General features: G+C 36.9%; 2 protein-coding genes across 5 annotated transcripts in view; both read left to right on the top strand.

The window, feature by feature from the left end:
* Positions 1-1,000: 1,000 nt before the first annotated feature.
* LOC132121295 (peptide Y-like) lies at positions 1,001-3,686 on the top strand. The gene is made up of 4 exons (XM_059530569.1): positions 1,001-1,079; positions 1,377-1,564; positions 3,189-3,266; positions 3,438-3,686. The coding sequence occupies exons 2-4, from the start codon at positions 1,377-1,379 to the stop codon at positions 3,457-3,459; spliced, it is 288 nt and encodes a 95-aa protein (XP_059386552.1). The 5' UTR covers positions 1,001-1,079; the 3' UTR covers positions 3,460-3,686.
* Positions 3,687-4,649: 963 nt separating this feature from the next.
* The window catches only part of LOC132121294 (MAGUK p55 subfamily member 2-like), a 36,169-nt gene continuing 17,146 nt past the window's right edge, over positions 4,650-23,672 (top strand). The window contains exons 1-3 of one of the 4 annotated variants that reach the window (XM_059530568.1): positions 4,650-4,732; positions 4,827-4,977; positions 18,715-18,796. In XM_059530568.1, coding sequence (XP_059386551.1) covers positions 18,766-18,796 — 31 coding nt within the window. In that variant the 5' untranslated portion in view covers positions 4,650-4,732; positions 4,827-4,977; positions 18,715-18,765. Of the gene's footprint in view, positions 4,978-18,714; positions 18,797-22,031; positions 22,232-23,672 lie in introns of those variants that run through there. The other 3 variants (XM_059530567.1, XM_059530565.1, XM_059530566.1) reach the window with 3 other exon arrangements.

The following is a 23,672-nucleotide window of genomic DNA, read 5'->3' on the forward strand; positions in this document are numbered from 1 at the left end:
AAGATCAATCAATTAATAGGCATACATAAAACAAATCCTGTTACAAAATTAATTATTATTATTATTATTATTATTTTTTTTTTTTAGATGTTATATTTGGAAATTAAGTCATCATGATCAAATCCCTATTTTTGTTCACAAGGCTGTATGTAGATTTTACCACATCAGGGGAGTTTTTATTGTCTCAAAGCAAAGCAATTTGATAAAATCAAAGTATTATAAAAAATAAAAAAGTGTTTTGTTGCCATATAAATAGCTTACATTATTGTAAAATTTGACTGATTTGTGTGTGTCTTAAAACAGCTGATCCAATCAGAATTGAGTATCAAATCAAAACTGTTTTTATAAAAAACTTGAGTGTACTTACAGTCCCAGGTGCTTATTAGTTAATATATCACTCCAGTCAAGTCAAAATACAGTATCTAGACACTGTGTATAACTGTGAAAATGCCAGTAAATTTGCCAAAAAATATTTTTGAGTTTCGAGGACATTTTGTGTAATTAGTATTCTTATTATGCTCCAAGCATGTTCTAAAAACAATAAGGATCTTAAGGGTATGTCTGTGCTGTACTGTGAATATACTCATGCATGTTGGGTTTAACCAGTACCCATTTCGATGCTGATATTCACAACATTTACCTTATTGCGGAATTATGTAACAGTGGTAAATTGACTATACTATATATGAAAAAATCACAGTACTCAATTTAATTTTATCCATTTTCAATTCTCATCATCAACTGTTGAGATTTAAAAAAATTAACTATTGGCTGGATTGGTATTTGCCTTACCCACCCAGTCTCATTTTATTCAATTTGAATCCATATTATACAGCAGTCTTGTTAATGTTCAGAGTATCATAGATATTGTGATAATAGGATTGGATGGCTTGTGCCAATGACTCATTAGTTTATCATTAACACTCTAGTTGTGTGTAAGTGCTGGGTGGGGTTTGGACCTCCCTCTGGGGTCTCATGAGCTATAAAAGAACCATGGTCTGGTGAGAGAGGAGCAGATCAACGCCAACAACAAACATCAGATCTATACAATCCTTCTGGGCCCGAACATCTACTACAGGGTAAGTAGAATTCTGCTTTTTTCACACTTTAAAGCAAAAATATGAAATAGCCTTTAGTTGAACTTCAACATAACGGCATCGGAATCAGCACCACGGATAGCTCCATAACAAATGCATCAAGTGAACTATTGAGGCTATCACAGATCAAGAGTATAAAATGTACAGCAAATGTTTAATAGTATATTTGAAATGCTTTCAAGTTTTGTAGACCTGGGCACTTGCTCTCCGAAATCCATTGGAATTAAAAGTTCATCCTACTTGTATGAATCCCAAAGGTTTTCTGTCTGTGTCTATCAGATGGCGAGTGCACTGAGATCCTGGACCGTTCCGCTGGCTCTTGTGTTGTGTGTCATAGTGTGTCTCAGCAGCCTAGCTGAAGCTTACCCGCCCAAACCAGAACCTCCAGCAGGAGATATGGGTCCAGAGGAGATGGCCAAGTACCACACGGCTCTAAGACACTACATCAACCTCATCACACGACAGAGGTGAGACTAGAATTACCTGTCCATTACCTTTGTATAATTACATGTGTCAGAGCAGACTGTGGCAGATTAGTCAGTAACAGAGGCTATTAGTAGCACTGATTACTTAATAATAACTTTCATAACAAACGCATGTCTTCATCTTGAAAGTAAAACACCCACAGATATAGCAGAAAAATATCTGGGTCATGTTTGCATTTCTTCTGTCACTGTCTATAATTTTAACCTTGAAATCAGAATTAGGCATAAAATAATGTATTCAGAATCATTCATAAATGTGAAAATTGGCTAAGATTTGCACAAATAGTCCTAAACTGGCTCAGAGAAAGATAGAAATCATGTTGAAAGCAAAAATGCTATCAAATACACATCATACAGGCACTATTTTTGGAATCAGCAGTCCAAATTTCGTAAGAAACAAGTATTGGATTTCATTCAGCAAATATGATGGGGAATGTTATTGATCTATCATTATATATGCATGTTTCTTTGGTAACACCATTTGTTAAAATTATTTAATACATTAGTGATCATGAATTATAAATAAGCTGATTTTTTACAGCATGAGTTAATCTATTATAAACAAACATCAAACATTGAAAAAAGAGTATATGTATAAATTAACATTAACATAGATCAATAATGTTTGTTCGTGTCTCATTATTGTAAGCCATTAAAAATAGTCACTAGAAAGTATTTCTGTGTAAATTGTTTGTATAAGCATCTTGCATAAATGATCACACTGGCCTGACTGTGACAAAATACGTAAGAATAATTTTACAAACAATTTATCCACAAATTTCTTTTGCTTGTGTTTTATGACTGAAGCCCATTCAGATGATTCTTGAAACATGATTATGTAGAAAATCAACAGAAAACAGCTAATGGCCCAACAAAGATTTTCAGATGATAATGGAGAGTATGATACTTATATTACTGGCACCATTTCTAGCACATCTCTCTCATATTGACGTCATTTACTGAATCACTGTGTTGCATTTTTTTATATCCCATTTTCCAGTTACTGGCTTACTACTTTAGCCTGTATTATATTTGTTTAAATATGTCTTACAAGAAGTACTATAGCAGATACAGGTATGATATATGTTAATACTATAGTAAAAAGAAAATATAAACAAGATATTTTATTTCATCTAGTGGCCAACAAACATTTCTAATTTAGTTTACTTTGATATTCTAAAATAAAATTGATTAAATGTGTGTGTGTGATTGTGAAATATATATATATATATGTTGGGGGGTGGGTTGAGTTGCCAGATATCCTTCAACCTGTATGGTAATGTCTCTGATGATGCATGCTAGAGATGTACCCAGATATTTTCTACAACGAGTTAAAAGGCTGCAATTAAATGGTTATTTTGGTACAGTTTTTTCTGGATTTCCTTATATTTGTGAATTTCTCCTCAATTCTCTGGAAGATCACTCTCTTTCAGTTAAACCAGGAAGTTGAATTTTCATTATTTTTGGTGACGTTTGTTCAAGCCAGCATCACTAAAACAATTGCTTGTATTTAGAGTAATGGAAATGAACAAACTCTTAGTACTAAGCATGTAACTTGTGCTACAGACTTGAATGATTCATTCTCATGCATCTGCTCATTCTTCAGATATGGGAAGCGATCCACCCCTGAGGCTGCTGTGGCTGAACTGCTGTTCGGTGAAGAAGAACAGGACGTCAGGCCCCGGTGAGCAGGAAGGGAACATGCTGGAATATCTTTGTTTCTGTTGTTATGTATCAATGCATATTATTTAGTCACAAAGATACAAATGCACCTGCTCAGTCAGTCAGTGTCACTTCAGAGACATTCAGACAAACCCCTGGTGGAGATATTGAAATTGTTTTTTTTTCTGTGCAGTGTGGAAGACTTGTTATGGTGATGTGACTCCTCTCTCCTTCTCTGTGGCTGGTGCAGTGGCTTTCTTCATCCATCCATCTCTATGATAATAAATTAGTTTACTGAACAGCAGAAACCAGCATGAGCCAAAACCTCATCATTATGAGGCTCCAAAAACACCTCATGATATGTACATCTCTGCCAGCCTATTTTTCCCCTGTCATTCACTCTCTCTCTTATGATTTGATTTATGCTTTGTGAAAGACAATTGTATATTGTAATAATAATTGTAATAATTTATTATTCACTGTCTAAATTGACAATAATAAAAACAAATTACTGAATGTTGAGCCCTGATCCCTCTCTTTATTTTTCTACATTTTTTACATTTTGTTTTAGCTATCCTTAAATAAAGACTTTTGAAAGATTGTTTCTGAACTAATACATCTGTATAAGATACATATACATATATAAATATATATCCATCGACTCTCGAACCATTAATAAATTCACGTCTTATTCACCGCAAACCACCCTGATAAACCAAAAACCAATGAGTCTAATAGACAGAAATATTATCACATTTAAACTAGATCATCTATTTAGTCAGTATCTCATTACCTAAATTATATACTCATTAGTAAATTATATATACATACTATTTACTATTAAAAACACACACACATTACTATTCATATTGCTCTGAACCAAAAATCATATTTTATAGACATTATTTTAATGTACTTTTAAAGTTCCATATAAATACCATATAGCCTGTGCTCAAAAACACTGTATAAAATGTCAAAAAGAAAATATTTCTATTAATCTATCTAACGTTTTTTTTTTATATCTCCCTTGTAAATTAAGACTATGAATACTATGAATAAAAATAGTCCACGACTGAAAATCTCCTATGCTATTACCATACATTTGGACATGTAGAATGGCGATACCCCTTTTTATATTTCAAATAGCCTACCTGATTATTCAGTACTATGATACAGCCATAAGAATTTATTTTTGGAAAAATAGCCAAACTTGATCCCAGTTAGAGTTGTTATTTATGGAATAACTATAATTTAAAAGCATCTAAAACTGAGAGACTGCGGAATATGGTGAAATGCTTTTAAAGCTGTAAAGGTCTGAGTGATTTGAGCTGAGTAGAAGAGGTGATGTGGCGGGGTCCGCAGAGAGGCGTGGAGTGTGCTGCCCCTTTAAGACTCAGTATCTCAATTCAACAAAAGCGCATCGCCGCCAGTCAGAGACGTGATGTAAAGCGGTTACACAGGTTGTTTAAATCTTCGTTTAATTATAAGGTAATGAGATACTGACTAAATAGATTATCTAGTTTAAATTGCTTTATGTGATAATATTTCTGTCTATTAGACTCATTGGTTATTGGTTTATCAGGGTTGTCTGCGGTGAATACGACGTGAATTTTTTAATGGTTCGAGAGTCAATGGATTAAACGCGTTAATTCAGCGCCCATCATCATGACCACCGTCTGCAAAACGTGAAAGACGTGCACTGCTGGTTTATTTCACCTTGTCAGACATCACAGGTGAGCCAAGACGTTCATGACAGCAAGCGATGAGACAAACAAGTACAGTAGAGTTTGATTTGGACTGAATTTGAATCTTATTTTACTAATGTCAGTGTCTATATGAGATTTCCGCACAAAAATATCACGGTACTATATGGGCTTTTCTGGAGATCTGATAACAGGATAGTATTAGAATTTTTTTTTACCATCACTGTACCATACCTCACATAATTAAATGTGTTTAGGCTTAAAAGGAAAAGGACGCAATACTGAGTCTTATATATATATAAGACAGAATTTCTACATGTTATATATATATATATATATATATATATATATATATATATATATATATATATATATGTATATATGTGTGTGTGTGTGTGTGTGTTACAGTTAATTAACAGTTCGGATCGTTCACAATTACGTCACCTATTATGAAGTCTTCATAAGATTATAAGATTTTATTATATTTTAGTTGTTTTCACATAAAGTTTTGGTTGTAAAATACAAAAACAACAACTGAACTGCATGATGATTGGTCAAAAATTTGTATTAATATATTTTTTCCTGTTATTATTATTATTATTATTAATATTAAAAGCAAATTGTTATAATTTTTTGTAATATATTTGTTCCATTTTATTTGATCTTTTATCTTACAGTTTTGAGACAGAGTCAGTTACTTTTAAATGTTACTTGTTATTTTTTATTGAATTATATGTATTTGTATCAGGGTTTCTATAGTTAACAAACCATTAAAAAACAAACAAACAAAAAAAAAGTTTAATTCAGCTTTACATAACAGGAATCAATTGTTTTTTGAAGTATATTAAAATAGAAAACAGTTATTTTAAACTGTGTTCTACACACACACACACACACACACACACACACACACACACACACACACACACACACACACACACATATATATATATATATATATATATATATATATATATATATATATATATATATATATATATATATATATATAAACCCTTTAACTTATTTCTGCCAGTTGCAAAGGCAAAATTTTTGATTTTCATTTACTTTAACTTGATACTAAAATTTTACTAAAATAACAACAAAAAATATAAAAACTAGACATATAGACATATTTTACATATTTAAAAAAAACTTGCAAAACTGACAAAAACAACAAAATTACTCAAATTAAAATCAAAACAGAAAATATATAAAAATAATTAAAAATATTAATAAACGCTATATTAATATTTCAGTGATGCTAAAATAACACAGCTTTGTATTTCTATTGATATATTTCTATTATTATGTAATTTATACTTATTATTTTGTAATATCTTTTGTAGTTGTTGTAGTTCATGTTAGGAATATTTTGGGCCGATTTGAGTCGATTATCATTTAACATGTTTGCTGGCTTGTGTGGGAAAGTCGACACCTCTTCAACTCCCACGTTCTTTTCTGTGTCTCATTCATAAACATGACATGACCTCTCTGCTTCTGTTCCACTCTGTGTGACAGCTTCCCCTACGTGTGCAGCTCCAGGGACTGTTTCCATGAAAACTGGTGACATGTGCATCAGTGACCTTGTAAGAGGTGGTATTTTACTTCAGAAGGTCTAAGATGTTTCATATTCAAGATTCGATTGATTTTGTTCTGATTTTAAAACTGAGTTTGTTTGTAAGGTCATTCCTTCGATTGAATAATACTGTACTGTGGGACATCAACATGCAATGAAAAGATGTTTTCTGTCACTCATTTGGCAGATTATTGTTCTCCAGGTGGCACAACAGCTGCCCAAGTTGAAAATGTGCTTATTTAATTATCTGTGTGTAGACACACGGAGACAAACCGTGAACACTTCTGACCACAGTTTGTCCTATAACTTGAATAATCTACATCACAATCACGTAAAAAGAATAAATTGCATTTCTAAATTACATGCCTAAACATAGAGCGGCACTATTAATAACAAGATTTACTCCCCAGTTTTCTAGTTCTTTTGCTCCATTCAAATAACCTACAGTAGAGGCTCTTGGGATTTTGTGTGTTGCCAAGCAACCGTCGCTGCAGCTGCGCAGCTGGAGAGTAAATGCTACAGTGCTGTTAGTGCTGACCTCCCACTGTCATCTGCTGTCCTGACTGCTTTTGGTTAAGCTAATTGAGCTTATGTGTGTAACTGTGTGTGTATCTTTAACACAGCTGTAGCTGTGTAATTCAGAAGCACTTGTGTGCCGGTCATGAGAAAATTAATGATAAATTATTGGACAAGGAATACACGGAATCATGCTGAGAGGTTCTTTGTATAAGTAGAAATTATAAATACTACCCTGCCTTTGGCTTACAGTAGCAACATGTAGAAATTCTGTAGTTTTCCAGCAATGTGTAGGTTGCTAAGGAAGTTGCTGGAATTATTTGTTTTGAATGTTCAAATATAAAATAACGTTCTAAATTATTGTTTTAAAATAAAACAATTACTGTTCTAAACAATAGACTTTAAGGATCAAGTTCTTTATACATAAGTCATCTTTGTTAATTATTAGAAGAAACACATATAAACACAACTTTTGAGAAAAACTGTGCTCTGAATATGAATTTGTTCTAAACATATGATTTTTAGAAAAATACCCTCAAATCCTGAAAAATCTAAAACCACATAAAGCTGATGTTGCATTGCTAAAGCTGAGACATTCAGACACAAAGAAGACTCCAATGATAAAAAAATTAAGTGTAAAACTTATAACACTACAATACAGTACAAATGCTTAAATTCTTCACTTTCAAATACTCAAACCCTCAAGCTTTTAACAGGTCAAATCTTCAAGGTTTTATTTCAAGCTTTTACTTTTATTTTATTTGATATTGGTGACATGTTCCTAAATACACGTTAAAGTCACAGCGTTTGCAGAGATGGAGTTAATGAGAAGCAGCATTTTCTGTGAACTGAGCCACTATGAGGGGACATTTTTTTTTTTAAGTTTTGTGTACAGACAATAGTGCTGTCAAAACAATCCCCGTTCATGCTGATCTGTGAAAATTACTAAAAATGCTTTATAATGCATGCCAAGCCAGTAGCTAGCAGTGTTGCATTGTAAAGAAACACTGAGTGCCTTCGCACTTATGCAGATATACCTATAGATTTAATACATAATAGGCATGTGCATAACATCACCATTTTCACATATTTTTTAGTTTACATGGAACTGATAACAATATAATTTTCAGAAATTTGCTAACTAAAACCTGTTTTCAATAGTTTGTCCCCAAACACCCTTTGCATTAAAAAATGGCCAAAATGCATAAAAACTAAGTTAACATTTTTAGTTGAAAAAGGTTTTGTGTAAAGGCTGTCTGCGTGTAAATGAAGTTAATGAACATAGTGTCACTCTGAAACATGCAGGACAACTGACAATATATTTTATTAATTAAATCACAGCCTTTAATTTGATAATTGCTATTTGATCAAATCACAATTTCAGGCGTATTTCAAATTGTGTTGGCCCATTTTTTATTTTGATGTAATGCAGTGGTTCCCAACCTTTTTCAACTCACGGCCCATACAACCAAACACATATGTTTGCGCAGCCCACTGTAAAATTTATTGTGGGTTAATAACTTAGTACTCAGAAGCTAGATTGTTAACTGTCTTTATTGAATGAACTGGCAATGAACAGAAAATAACTCTGGCTGGCACTGCTTGGCATAACTGCTGTTGTTCTGTAGCATATGCAGCAAAAATATCTAAGAGAAATTGACGGCTTATTCTTAAACCAAACAGCAAGCTCGAATAGTGGAAGCATAGTAACAGTTTAAAATTTTTTTTTTTGTTATTTAATTATTGTGACGAGTGGGGCGGGGCCGAGGGACATGGGAGCGAGGCCGGTGGAGTGATTGGAGATGAACTACACCTGTTCGACCCGCCGGTCTCGAGGCCCATGGAGGAGATGGAAGGATATAAAACTGGAGTGACGACAGTGAAGGACGAGAGAGGACCAGGCCTGGGCTTTTAGTTGTGTTTTGGTTTTTATTTTTAGTTGCGCGCACCAGTCGTCCGTGAGGGGCTGGTGCGCTGTTTTGTGTTTGTTTTGTAATTAAAGTTTCATTTTGATTGTCCGCCGGTTCCCGCCTCCTTCTTCCCGACGATTAGGAAGTTTATCATTACAATTATATATATGAAATGATGTTATTATGTTATGACTTAGACATTTTTACATATATGAACAATATTATTATTTCTTTTAATAGTAATTGGCGGCCCACCTGCAATACCATTACCTGTGTACCGGCCCACAGGTTGAAAACCCACTGATGTAATTTTTCATTTAATTAATTATTAGCTTTTCATCAACTCACCAACCCCCAATTGGTAAACTCTGTTCCAGTGAAAGAATGGATTGTCTTAATACATCATTTTAATAAAAATCTATGACCTTAATGTAGCAGATAAATAGTCCACTTTGGTGGCTGAACAAAAAAAAAGGCTTGACGCTCACTTGCCAAAATTATTCCATTGTCCACAGGATAGATTTCCAAAGTGAAATATTTATTACAAAAAAGTATGTTTATACAAAATCAAAAAATCAAACCCTCATATAAATAAAGGATTGAAAAGATATAAGGTTGATTGAATCAATCTGTTTCCTATGGAGTCAGGCCGTGAGGTCAAAGACTGTTACTTCCGGTTCTGGCCACGCCCTCAGCTGAAGTCATAGGTCCTTTATTCCCATCTCCTGCTTCAACCCCTAGGTGGTGCCAACTCACATAACATTTATCCTTGTCCTTCTGGATGAGGTCGTTTCCTGTCCTGTCCTGACGGTCACAAGCGTTGTCTTCAGTGTCTGGGAATCCAACATGCTGCAGCGGTGCTCGTGGATGACTCATGTGTCTGTTGTGGGTGTATGAGAATGGCATCACTGCAATCGCGTCTCTCAGTCCTCAAGGGGAGTGCAGCAGAACCCTATGCCACCACCTGTCCCAGTTTCCCTGGCTCGAGCATGGGACCACCGACTGGCACTCTGGTAGATCTGAAGGTTGACTATGAGAGCTTCTCCGCCAGGCCACGCCCCCATGGAACTCTCACTCCTTCCGCAGCACATGTCCCGTGCGGCCGCCAATTGATTCTGCTGGGCCATCTCGTACCGGTCCCAGCTTGTTTTTCGGTGTGCGCCCAAAGATCAGATATCGATTGCAGCATCGGGGGATGGGCTATCAGCCTCTGAGGATGAGAGGATTCGGTGGGGCTGCTCTCCTCGGGTGTTGTCACTGCTGCCGAATCTGTCCCAGAGCTGTCAGCCATGCTTGCATGGGCAGCCGTGAGCATCGGGCTGGAGGTGACTTCACCGACCAGCCCTGAGCGCTCGCGGCTGGATGATTGGTTTCTCGGCGAAGAAGAAGAGGTGACGAAGTCATGGGTGGCTCCTTTTACAGCCAGAAGCCACTCGTCCATCCTCACCACCCTCGATGGCGGTACAGCCAGAGGGTACGTGGACATTCCCCAGGTGGAGAGAGTGGTTGCAGTGTGCTTGTGTCTGCAAAATGCCGCCACTTGGAGGAATCATCCGCGTCTCTTGTCCAAAGCCTGTAAGCCGTCGGCAGCTGCCAAAGCTTACAGTGCTGTGGGCCAAGCTGCCTCTTGCCCTGCATGCCATGGCTATCCTGCTGGTACATCAAGCCAAGGTGCTAAAAGCAGTGCACGAGAGTGGTACCGACCCAAGGTTGATGCAGGAGCTGCACATGGCAACTGACTTTGCCTTATGGGCAATGAAAGTCACGGCGCGGTCCCTCTGGAAGGTGATGTCCACGTTAGTGATCCAGGAACGCCATCTCTGGCTAAACCTGGCCGAGATGAGAGACGTTGACAGCTCGCTTTCTCTATGCTCCCATCTCCCAGGCAGGCCTGTTCAGTGACACTGTCGAGGGCTTTCGCTCCAACACATCTTTCCCTGACGTGATCCTCCTGCTGCCACCATTCCGTTGTGGGCAGTGCCTTAGCCTGCTTATCACTGTGGGTGCCCCCCTGCGTCCTCCACACCAGCTGCGCCCCACACTGAGAGTTCTTTGAGGCTGGCGCATCGAGCCCCACGCAGGAGAGCGGCGCCTTCCATGTCACATCTGGTCGTCCAAGAGGACACAGGCAACTCAGAGATGTGGGAGACTGCTCCCCGGAGGAGGGCTGGGTGGAGAATCTTCAGTTTTCTTTTCTTTTTGTACCACATTTTCAATAAAAGAGCAATTTCCCTTTCCTCCGAGTCGCAAGCCTCGTGGGTTGAAGATGAGCGACGCACTGCCTCCTCATTCTCACCAGGGATGACCCAGTAGCCAAGAGGTCATGGTTCGGAGACGCAATACATCTCCACGCGTCTCTGGCCAGAACACAGGGAGTTTTGCTGTGATGACTCAGAACACAATGCTTTTGGGGCCATCCAACATGACTCACCATTGCTGCACAACTGCGGGTACATCGACTGTCCCTTTGGTGCCACTTGTATGGAGTTTGGGGGCGTGAGTTGCAGTACTCAACCCGTCCTGTTGGCTCATTGGACCTATCCTGGTTCTGCGAGTCTTGAATCGGGCCCTGCACAAGATCCCATTCAAGATGTTGATGGAGAAACTTATTATCAAATGCGTTCAAGCCCAGGATTGGGAGGTAGGCATCAGGATCTTCAACTATCTCAACGACTGGCTCATCATGGCCCAGTCCCAAGACGAGTTGTGCGATCACAGGGACCTGGTGCATCGGCACCTCAGTCAGTTGGGGCTTCAGGTCAACCGAGAGAAGAGCAAGCTCTCCCCTGTGCAGAGAATCTCTTATCTCTGTATGGAGTTAGACTCTGTGAGTATGATGGCGCGTCTTAACAGTGAGCATGCCCAGTCGTTGCTGAACTGCACGAGTTGTTTCAGAGGTAGGACAGTGGTACTACTGAAACATTTTCAGAGGTTCCTGGGGCTTATGGCATCCACAGCCGCAGTCACGCAACTCAGATTGCTTCATATGAGACCACTTCAGCACTGGTTACACTCCTGAGTCCCGAGATGGGCATGGCGCCGCGGCACACATCTTGTCATCATCACACCGATGTGTCACCGCCTATTCAGCTCCTGGTCGGACCTTGCCTTTTTATCGGGCCGGAGTGCCTTTAGAACAATTGTCCTGGTATGTTGTTGTCAAGACAGATCCCTCCAACACGGGCTGGGGCGTGACGTGCAATGGGCAGGCAGCTTCAGGGTCCTGGACAGGATCTCGACTGCTTGGGCACATCAACTGTCTGGAGTTGCTGGAAGTGCATCTAGCTTTATGGCAGTTTCAGCCGTTGTTGCTAGACAAGCACGTGTTGGTTCGTACTGACAACACTGCGGCTGTTTTGTACATCAACCGACAGGGCGGTCTATGATCACGTCACATGTCTCAACTCGCCCGCCATCTCCTCCTCTGGAGTTAGACGTGGCTCAAATCACTGCGCGCTGTCCACATTCCAGGGGAGCTCAATCGTGCAGCCGACGCGCTCTCACGACAGCTTGATAAATGCCCCGGAGGGTGGAAAAAGTGTTCGACCAGTCCATCGATCTGGGGATGGTAGATGGTGGTCCTCAACTGCTTCACCCACAACAGCCTGCAGAGGTCAGCTATAAGCCGGGACATAAAAGGGGTACCCTGATCGGTTAGGATCTCTGCTTGGATGCAGACTCGGCTGGAGAGCAGGAAGAGTTCAGCATCGCTCCTGGACCACCCTCTGGGGAAACAGAAATGGCAGAGAAGACGATCTATCACCACTCATTCTGCCACCTGACTGGCCGATGGAGCCCACTCCAGGAGCCAGTGCTGCGCAAGTCGCATGAGTTCGGCTGCCTGGGCACAGGCTGGCAGACAGGACTTATACTCCCACTCGTAGTCTCGCTGGTTTGTTTTCTGTGGTATGGGCATTTACACGCTGCAAGCTTCACGTAAAATGTTATAATATCTATAGCACGTTCAGTGCATTGGAGTGGTCGCATTAGATATAATGAAGGGAGACATGAAAGATGGGACATCATGTTGTTTTCATATGGATTACTTTATCACAGAATATTTGTTTTCGGTAGCACTTGCTTAGTTTAAAAGTAGACATGTCAAGCTTTCTATAGATCTCTCATGTCTCTTTGTTGAGTATTTGCTGAGTTAAAGTTCATTTTAATGACACGTTTCTAAATGAAGATCACCACAGACCGAGGCTGCAGACAGCGCACCTTGTTTGGCAGGTCTGGCAGTCTTGGCTGAATCAATTCACTTCAGCTTCCAAGCCTGGCCAGTGGAAGTGGTCGAGGATCCAGTTTAGCAGCTTGTACGGGTCAGCGGCGGTATGAAGAGCTACGAGCTCCTGCTCCATCTCTCCTTGACGCGTGGTGAGGTGCTCAAAGATCTGCTGATGGCGGATGCTAACCTCAGTGAGCAGCTGGAGGATTTTGTTCATGTTGGGGGAGGAGCGCTTACCTGTGACTGGAAACCGGAGACACAAAGAAAAAAGATGAAGTGAAGGAGATCCCTTGACGGCAATTCTTCTCTGATTTGCCCGCATTATCCACTAGTGTCACATGGTGAAGAATCACACAACAAGGATCGCTTGATAAATGCCCTGGAGGGTGGATTTATTTGCAAAGGGAATGAAAAAGGTCCAGGTGGGTGCTCTGGTGCCGCGAGTGCTCTCGTCCTTCTTTCCAGTGCAGTCGGTCCGTGCTGTCCTCTTGTGGGGCTTCTCTTTTAAATGCTGCTGTCTGTGGGAGAAATTAGAGTCCGCGTTAGTGCTCAGTAACATGGAGCCACCACCTGATGAGCTGCAACTATGACCGATCAGCCTGGGATGAGGACGGGCAGGTGTTCCACACTTGTTTCCAGGGCGATGTTGATGTAGCTTCGCAACGCTCATCACAATATATATACAGTACAGACCAAAAGTTTGGAAACATTACTATTTTTAATGTTTTTGAAAGAAGTTTCTTCTGCTCATCAAGCCTGCATTTATTTGATCAAAAATACAGAAAAAAATTTAATATTGTGATATATTATTACAATTTAAAATAATTGTTTTTAAATTTATTATACTTTAAATTATCATTTATTTCTGTGATGAAAAGCTGAATTTTTAGGATCATTATCACATGATCCTTTAGAAATTATTCTAATATGATGATTCATTATCAAAGTTGGAAACAGTTCTGCTGCTTAATATTTTTTCAAAACATGTGATACTTTTTTAGGATACTTTGATGAATAAAAAGTAAAAAAAAAAAAAAGAAGAAGCTATGTTTTTAAAATATAAATATTATGTAATAACAATATACACTACTGGTCAGTAATCTGGGGTCAGTAATTTTTTTTTCTTTTTTTTTTAATAAAATCAATACTTTTATTCAGCAAGGATGTGTTAAATTGATAAAAAGTGATAGTAAAGAAAATATATATTATTAGAATATATATTATTAGATTTTTTTTTATTTTGAATAAATACAGTTCTTTTTAACCTTTTATTCATCAAATATATTAGACAGCAGAACTGTTTCCAACACTCATAATAAATCAGAATATTAGAATGATTTCTAAATGATCATGTGATAGACTGTTGATAGATGTTACATGTGACACTAAACGCTGGAGTAATGATGCTGAAAATTCAGCTTTGCATCAGAGGAATAAATTTTTTTTTTTTAAGTATATTCAAATAGAAAACTATTATTTTAAGTTGTAATATATTTCACAATATTACTGTTTTTTCTGTATTTTTGATCAAATAAATGCAGGCTTGATGAGCAGAAGAAACTTCTTTCAAAAACATTAAAAATAGTAATTTTTCAAACTTTTGGTCTGTACTGTATATATATGAAGAGTTCAGATGCAAAAGCCTCTAAGTGCCATCTGAAATTTTCATCTAAAATTTGGATCCTCCTATGCTTAGGTTGAGTCATTTTACTTTAATGGCAATGTGCAGGTCCTTTTCCAGGCTATTAAAGTGAAATAACTGAACATAAATATAGGAGCCTGATAAAAATCCTAATTTTATATGAAAATTTCAGATGGCACTTAGAGGCTTTTGCATCTGAACTCTTCATATATATATATATATATATATATATATATATATATATATATTTATTTATTTACAGTTAGTTTTATTGTTTTTTACGGTTAGTGTTTTATTGTTTTTTACGGTTAGTGTTTTATTGTTTTATTTTAAGTAACGAAAATGCTTTGTCTGGTTTTAATTAGTCAGTCCAATCTTAAGAATTTATCTTTTACGAGGTGGCGATTTCTTATGTAATTTGTATGATGTGATTTGTGCAGAAATGTATGACTTTTGGAAAAAAGTGAGCATGAAGTTTCACATCTAACCTATCTCAGGTAGATTGTATAATTATATAATAGTTACAAATTGTCATAAAACATAATGTGTACTACGTTAAACTTGCATATCATTGCTCTCTTGTTGGTTTTGATTGCTTCTATTGTCCTCATTTGTTTTGTATTGTGCTGAGTTGTTCCAAAGCAAGTTATTTACACTAATCTATGAATCTATAACAAAAAGACCAGGAATCTCATTTGGTAACACTAATGTCACAGACTTCACCATTTTTGTAGAGATAACTGAGCTTTGTTGAGAATGAATAAAGCATGTCTTTATTGAGATCAGGATTGCTTTAAGATGTTATTCTTGTCTTTCTTGTGTTAAGACATGTAATTTTGTCTATCACTCCTGTGTCTTTTATCTCACTTGTCAGTAACAAACACACAGCTGTGTTCAGGCTCCTGTGCTGGCAGGAGGAGCTGATTGCTGGTTTTTCTGCCACTGAGGGAAGCCAGTGTTCACAACAGACATGTTGGAGAGAGATAGAGACCGTAACAAAGAGAGATAAAACATAAGTATATCACTCAGTGTTAATGACTATGGCTTTGTTTGAGGCACCATAATATACTATACTGCACTGAAAAAAATGTTGGGTAATGATTCACATCTATATTTTTTAACTTGAACCAATGAAAATTAAATAACTTGACCAACTTGTTCAAATACCAGCCTACGTAAAAATATAGTATTAAAGAAATTGTTCAACCAAAAATGAAATTTTGCTGTAAATATACACTCATTCAGGCAGTCCAAGAGTTTGGTAGATTAGTTTCTTTCTTTCTTCATAAGAACATTTTGAGAAACTTTTTTTTTCTCAGCATTACATCACTTGCTCACCAAAGGATCCTCTACAGTGAATAGGTGCCATCAGAATGAGAGTCCAAACAGCTGATAAAAACATCACAATAATCAATAGTAATCCACACAACTCCAATCAATTAAGTAATGTCTTCTGAAGTGAAAAGCTGTGTTTGTAAAAATAAATCCATCATAATTGGTCAAGCTATAATTGGTCACATTAACATGTGCTTTAAACATGCAGAAGTACACAGAAATGCAGATAGAGGCAGAGTTGAAAAACCATACTTTTGAATAATTGTTTTTGTTGTTTTCGGAAATCTCATCATTTATATATTTGAAATTGTTACAGTATTATGCCCTATTATGCCTTTTCCACTATTACCTTTCATGCAGTGTGTCATGTAGTTGTATGTGAACATAAACTATCTGCAAAGTTGTGAAGCTGACAGTGCGCGATAGATAAAGTTATTATCTGTCCAAAAAAAAGAGTTGGCTCGCAAGCCCCTGGAATTTGAATCTTTTTCTTTTACGGCTCTACATCACAAAGTAACATTTGCATAATGTCTGTACACGTTCTACGTCACCAACTTGCCTGCCCACAAACACAGTAAAATTTCTATGTGGTCAACATCATTTTGAGGAGATGCTGTGTCCTACGCTGTGAGAGTAAATTTGTTTGATCACATCTCATAATTACCAAAAACTTGTCAACACTTGACACTTACCACTGAGAAATGTCCTGCTCCAGTCATGCTTGTGAATCAGTCTCTTATCAATCAACCACTTCAACTGTTTCATCATCAGACTCCGGCTCGAGTTGGTAAGCTACAATCCATACAATATTTTCTTTGTATTGACAAGTCTCTAGGGCTGTCATTCTGTCATGGCAATGGACGCTTAGTTTCCAACACCCGCTGTACGTGGTAGACCAATCCAGAGCCATAGAGAGATCGTTTATGAATCATTTAGAAATTAGGTAAAATTAAATGTATTTTCTGAAAAAACTAACATGTTTTTTGACCTTGCATGCATGTAAACCTGTTTTAGGAGACTCATAAAACAATATTAGCAACATTAAAAATGGCATAATGGGGCAATTTAAATAAGAAACTTATACAGTTAACTCAGCAAAATTATATTAGTAGAGCTTTACTATGTTAATTACAAAAAAAAAACCTGTGATTTTTTTTTTTACTCCTGTTACTGAAGTAGGATTATATAGAATCATGATTTTGCTGTAAAAAATGATGTGGTTTTTCCTTTTTGATTTATGTTTTGATGTTATCATGGTCTCCAAAAACTCTGTGTTACCATGTTAGTAGTTCTCCAAGCTCAAGTGCTGTCATGTTTCTGTGATTAGGGTTTGGTTTTGACAGTGAGCTAAGGAGACTGGTAAAGAGCACTGGAGCGTAACACACACCCTTACACAATCTCTCTCTCTCTCTCTCTCTCTCTCTCTCTCTCTCACACACACACACACACACACATTCAACTAGGTTATGCAAAGTCTTGCTAAGGTGCACAGTCAGAGTTTAACAGCTTCAATGAGAGCTATATTTAACACTGTATGTGTAGATGTGTAAGATAGTGGTATAAAGTGCCATTTAACTGTGTGTGTGTGTGTGTATGCAGGTGTGGAGCTTAAATTGTGTGAAAGAGTTGCCATATTTTCCATGGCATCACACATTTGTTTTCCCACTAGGATAGTGTAACGCACAACTTTCTCAAGAGAGTACAAGAGACTGCATGTTGTGATGAGTTCTATTTATGTGAAATGTTGAAAGTCTATAATTAATGTTTGCTTGCTTAACTGAAATTGGATTGTTTTCTGTTTCAAATGAAAAATGCATCTGAATTCATAGTTATGTATAAAGTGAAAAAATATTTTGGCAGAAGTGTTTATCATTTGATTATATTGCATTTTAAAATGATTCTAATTAGATTACAGTTATGTTTTTTATGTATTACATAATCACATATTATTCACACATTATTTTGACCTTAAATATTTTCTTGAAGTTAATATTTCAGCAATGTAATAATTTGCATATTCCTGTTTTTCTAATGTCAGTTTATAGTAACACTGAAATGCAGGTAAACCAATTAAAAGTGTTTTTTTAGTGTTCAAGTATTTATTTTATTTTATTTTTATTTAAAAAGTGTTTATTTTTTCTTTAAATTAACATTTTCATGATGGAATCAATTAGCTTTTCATCAACTTACAAACTCCCTGCAGTATTTCTACAAACCCCAGTTTGAGAAACCTCGACATATAGTGCATGACATGTTGTTGATAAAAAAGAAATATATATATATATATATATATATATATATATATATATATATATATATATATATAAAAAACATAAGGACTTTCCCTTATGTTTTTGTTTCCTATGCTCCCGTTTTTCATTTTCTCCTGCCGGGACCATTTTTACCATGTAATTTGTATTCAGTAATGAACTACAATTTGTAAGTAATCTATCCAGAACTGAATGCATTACAGTTCTCTGCAGAGAGGGTGGATTTGGGGTAAATACTCGGGCTGACCATGTGATTTTCACACAGAATCTCTCTCTCTCTCTCTCTGTAGTTGGCCTCTGACAAATTTGGTACACGAACAGACACTCACAAGAAAACGAAAATGCCAGTAGCATCCGCCAGCTCTGACTCAGGTAAGATGCATGATCTTAATGATTTACTGAACTTAGAGTTTGTTACCACTCCAAAACCTTGTTAGTCCACAAGAGGCTTTGTGATATAACGTCAGTGACAACCATAACAAGCCAGTCAGCCATTTTTGGCTGAAACCCCACAATAAACTTGGATTAAATGTTTGTGCTTCACTGAGTATCCACACATCTGCCAAGCTTCCAACCGTAGCTTTCAGCAGAGAGACACTTGAGTCAATATCATTGCATTTCTCTAGACAGCTACACAGAATGTAATCAATGCATTGGTCTGTTATGATGTTCTTTTGTTGAAACAAAGATGAAAACATAGAGATGATCACATCTTCCATACAAAAACTATTCTGAGAACAGGGGACTTGGTACTGCAATCGAAGATGAGAACATTTTTAAACGATTTTTGCAGCTCTGTTCATCCCTTTAATGGTGCAGAAGTTTCACTTTTAATATATATATATATATATATATATATATATATATATATATACATTTGTTTTTTGCAATTCAATAACTCAAAGTATTTCATAATGGAGAAACTAAAATCAGAATTAAAATGCTTAAAAGTTGTTTAAATTGAATTAGAGACACTATACAAGTGTCATGCACTAACAATTAACAATACTTTCACAGCATTATGTAAAGGTTAATTTATACATATACTGAAACATTTTGTAGCATTTTTTAACTGACCAGCGGTCACAAGAATACACACATTGTAATCTCTTACACTGCACAGAATCTTGGCTCAGAGCCGATACTTTCAGCTCGGTGATCGCACTGAATGGATTGTGCACAGGGACAGAAAAGAGACCATTTATGTGAATAACAAATGGTGCAACCTGGGACACGTTACTCTTATTCAAAGGTTAGTGACTCAAATGTTGAGTTACTCCCTCTGGGGCTGCAGCCATACTACCTACTTCAGGACATTTGTTTTGGCTATGTGCTCTGTGTCCTCTGATGTCTACTCAAAAGGTTTTGTAGACTGTAAAATAAACATTACAATGACCCAAGTGTCCATTAGGTAGATTCTCTTTGTCCAAAGTGACTTACTAATTACAACTCTCTGTGGTGACCTAGGGATAAGGGCATGTTAGTAGCTCATGGCTGTCTATGTAGGATTTGTACACTGATGTTGAAGTAGACATAGCTTGGAATCATTCTGAGCAGACAGTTTAAACTAATAAATGTTCTAGAAATGTGGCTGTACTTAAAGAAGCTGCTTAAGTTTTAAACCTGTAGCTTTACCAGTCTGTTGTATCCTGCATGCCTTTCTGCACTGTGCTCTGCTGAGGAAGCAGTACCATTTCAGCAGATTGTAAGCACCTAAACATGCTGATCCAGAAGGCCAGCTCAATTAATCAATTACTGAATGAAGTGGTTCTTGACAGAATGTCTTGAGCTGAACTAGGTTCTAAAGTGGGTTAAGATAAGACTGTTCAGGGTCTTCATTATAGGGGATGTCAGTGCCTCTAGTTCTTGGTGCCAGTTGTTAAGCAACGGCTCTAACAAGATTTCTTTCTGAGCACTGGAAAGTGCCCAATCAAATTTCCACTTAACTTGTGAGCACTGACATTCAAGACTTTGGTACATCATCACCCTTAGTACCTGCTGGCTTCCATCCATCCTATGCATTTCCTTCACCCAATCTCCTAAAGAAACTGCTTTACTTGCCATTACTGAAGTGTCATTATCAGCACTATATTAACTCATCTAGATCTGTCTAAAAGATACAAGCCTCATATCACCACTTCATGCAACTTGTGATAATGAGGTCCAGTTAGCCACAAGTAAACACTGGCTGCTAACGTCATGACAAATAACTGGTCATACATACAACTCCTTTAGCCAGCTGTTAGAAATGTGCACAAGTTAGTTTTGTATTTATTCATCATTACAAGGTTTAGATTAACAATTTGTTTACAGTATGTATGTTAACAAAGTACAATTTATTCATCTGTTTGAATTGGCATGAATTTACAGCATTTGTTGGATAATAGTTCTTACAATTTTTTACATTAGTATTTCTACAGTGTATTGCAGTTAAATATAAATAAATAGTTTACTGGGACGTCACATTGAACAAAAACAGGAAGTAATAGATTGTAGCAGCATTGTGCTGTAGTATCACAGTGATTATCGGTGTCTGTATTTAATATCTGTTTCTATTTACAGACATCTCATGTTTATTTACAGATTAACTGTAATAGTGTGATGTCCACAGTACCTTACTGGTGCTTAGGTTCCCAGCATGCATTGTGGCATGAATACAGTGCACGGTCACATTTTTCTGCCTCTTGTTTTATTTTGTTGTAGCTCTTTAAGTTACTTGGGTCACAGTTTACAACAAGTTGCATTTGTCAGTAGTGACCAATGCATACTTACTTATATACTGATGCAATTTAAACATGTTAAGTTGTAAAACAAAATAACCTAAAACGAAACAAAAAAACATTAGTTGATGCATTATTAGTAAACATTTAAACTGATTCATTTTATAAATAAACGTTAACCTAGATTAATAGGAAATATGTTGTTAGTTCATGATATCTTATACATGAACACATTTTTGTATTTTTTAAATGATTTTAATATGTATTTTTACTTGTTTTGTCATTTTTGTAATCTAAAATATTTTTTGAGTTATATTTTGATTGTAAATTTTGTATGCCAAGTGTTAATTTTGAATGCCTGGTTAATTCATATTAAAAGGTCAACAGCGATAACAAGCACTCATCTCCATTCCACCACTTTCACGGTTTATAAAAGAATATATTATTTATTTAGGACAAAATTACCACCTTATCCGTAGCTAGAAACAAAATAAATGTGCGTAGGATAGTTCAGATCATCACATGAGCCATTTTCTTCTTCCTGTCTTTCTCTATTCAGTCTCTCTCCCTTATTATGTCTCTGCGTTTGGTTTTACAGCTATGTCGAGCTTTCTTGGTGAGTCTGTCACAGTTTTCAGCAGCTGAGAGGAAGTGATGGGGAGGAGGCTGAAATTCTCTGGCAAACTGTGTATCTGGAATCTGTGTTGCTAGTCAAATAAAAGGATATTAGGACGAAGAAAGCCTAGCCATTTATGCTGCCTTTAAATCTTACAGTAGGAGGGATGCAGAGAGAAGGCAAAATGGGTAGAACAAGGAAGCCTGAGGTGTCACAACACAGGGAGGGAAGAGTCAAGAAACTGAAGATCTAGGCAGGGAGGGGACGAATGAGAGGTGGGGAGGCTTTCTGGAAACCAACGCTGACGTCAAAGAGGTGAAAAAGGTGAAGGGACTGAAAAGAGGGAAGGAACGTATGTGAACTGGAGGCAGGAAAAGAGGTTTCAGAAAGATTAAACTATGGCTGGGAGTCTCTATAACAGATCGTCTCTGGAGGAGATTGGATCGATCAGTTCTCTAGAGGGTCCAGGAGGTAAGACACAGAGAGCATAAGATCAGATCAGCTCTTTAAAAGCATGCTGTGATTTGAGTGGAGGAATTAGGACTTTAGTTCTTAGCATGCTTTTGCAGTAAGAACAGTACGTACAACAGTAATGGTGGATGAATTGATTGATATGCCTGTAAAATGTAAATTATGTTGGGATTGAGAAGGATCATATTCTCATTGTATTTGATCTTTCTGTGTTAGATAAAAAATAAAAACACAATAAAAAGTAGGTAGAATGTTGGTTATGTTGGTGTTATGTTATGTTGGTATAGAGTGTGTTATATTTTTACTGTAGTGGATAACATGATCAAGGAATACTATTTCTGTTGTTCATTAAAAAAATTCAGCATTTAAAAATGTAAACATTATATAAACATTAATAGGTATATTGATTAAATTGAAATCCTTATGAATTCATTATTAATACCCTTACATATACAGGCTTCATAGAAATTGTCACCAATATTTTCTACATCCCTCTATAGCACAAATTATGTATGTGCATGTGGAGAGGAGAGACAGGGAAGGGTGCATTGAAAGAGAGATTACAGACAAGTGTCCAATTAGCTTTGTCCATGAGAGCGCATCCTGTGTTTGTTACTGATGCCTGGAGAGAATGAGTCTGACAACTTCCTTTATTTCCAGATTTCCTCTCTCTCTCTCAACTTCCTTTCTTTGAGGTTCAAAATATAATAATTTACAAGTGGAATACTTTCCATTGCATCTTTCACATAAATGCAGTTTCCTCTCATTTAAGTGATCCATTTCCTTGATCATTAAGCAGTGTTATAGGACTGTCTGCACAACTTTTTATTCTGGAATTAAACTATTCCCATGGGACTTGAAAGGCTGACAATATATTGACAACGTGTCCTTCCTGAACACAGCAAGCAGCGTCGGCCTCATGAATATTTGGTCAGCTTGTTGAATAATACATGATTACATTCAATCACACGCTTACAGACCTGTAGGCTGGTTGTGTATATTGCATGAATAGCAGGACTGACATCTCCAATCCAAAACATGAGCAGGAATGACATATTTATGAGAGACTAGCAAGATGAGTCTTTTAATATTGTAGATGTGATGTGTCCTCTATTTATACATCTGTTGAGAAATAAGCAGAGAGAACTATGGGTGTAATGACAGATTGTGTATAGGAACTCAAAGATTGCTTTTCACTTCTACAGTGAGATCGCAGATGGAGTGAAGGTGATTTGATCAGTTGTTCTATTGGTGATATGTACGGAGCCCTGCACATGACATGCAAGAAAAAATTAATTGTGCGCACAATTTACTAATTCGTTCCTTTGATGTACTAAAATTTTAGTACATCGCATACACATTTTAGTACATCGAGGGAACAAAATAGTTTTCCTGCATGCCATGCGCTGCGTAGATATGGAATTTCACTAATGCAGAAATA

The sequence above is a fragment of the Carassius carassius genome, chromosome 39 (assembly GCF_963082965.1).
Source record: "Carassius carassius chromosome 39, fCarCar2.1, whole genome shotgun sequence".
Taxonomy (NCBI): Eukaryota; Metazoa; Chordata; class Actinopteri; order Cypriniformes; family Cyprinidae; genus Carassius; species Carassius carassius.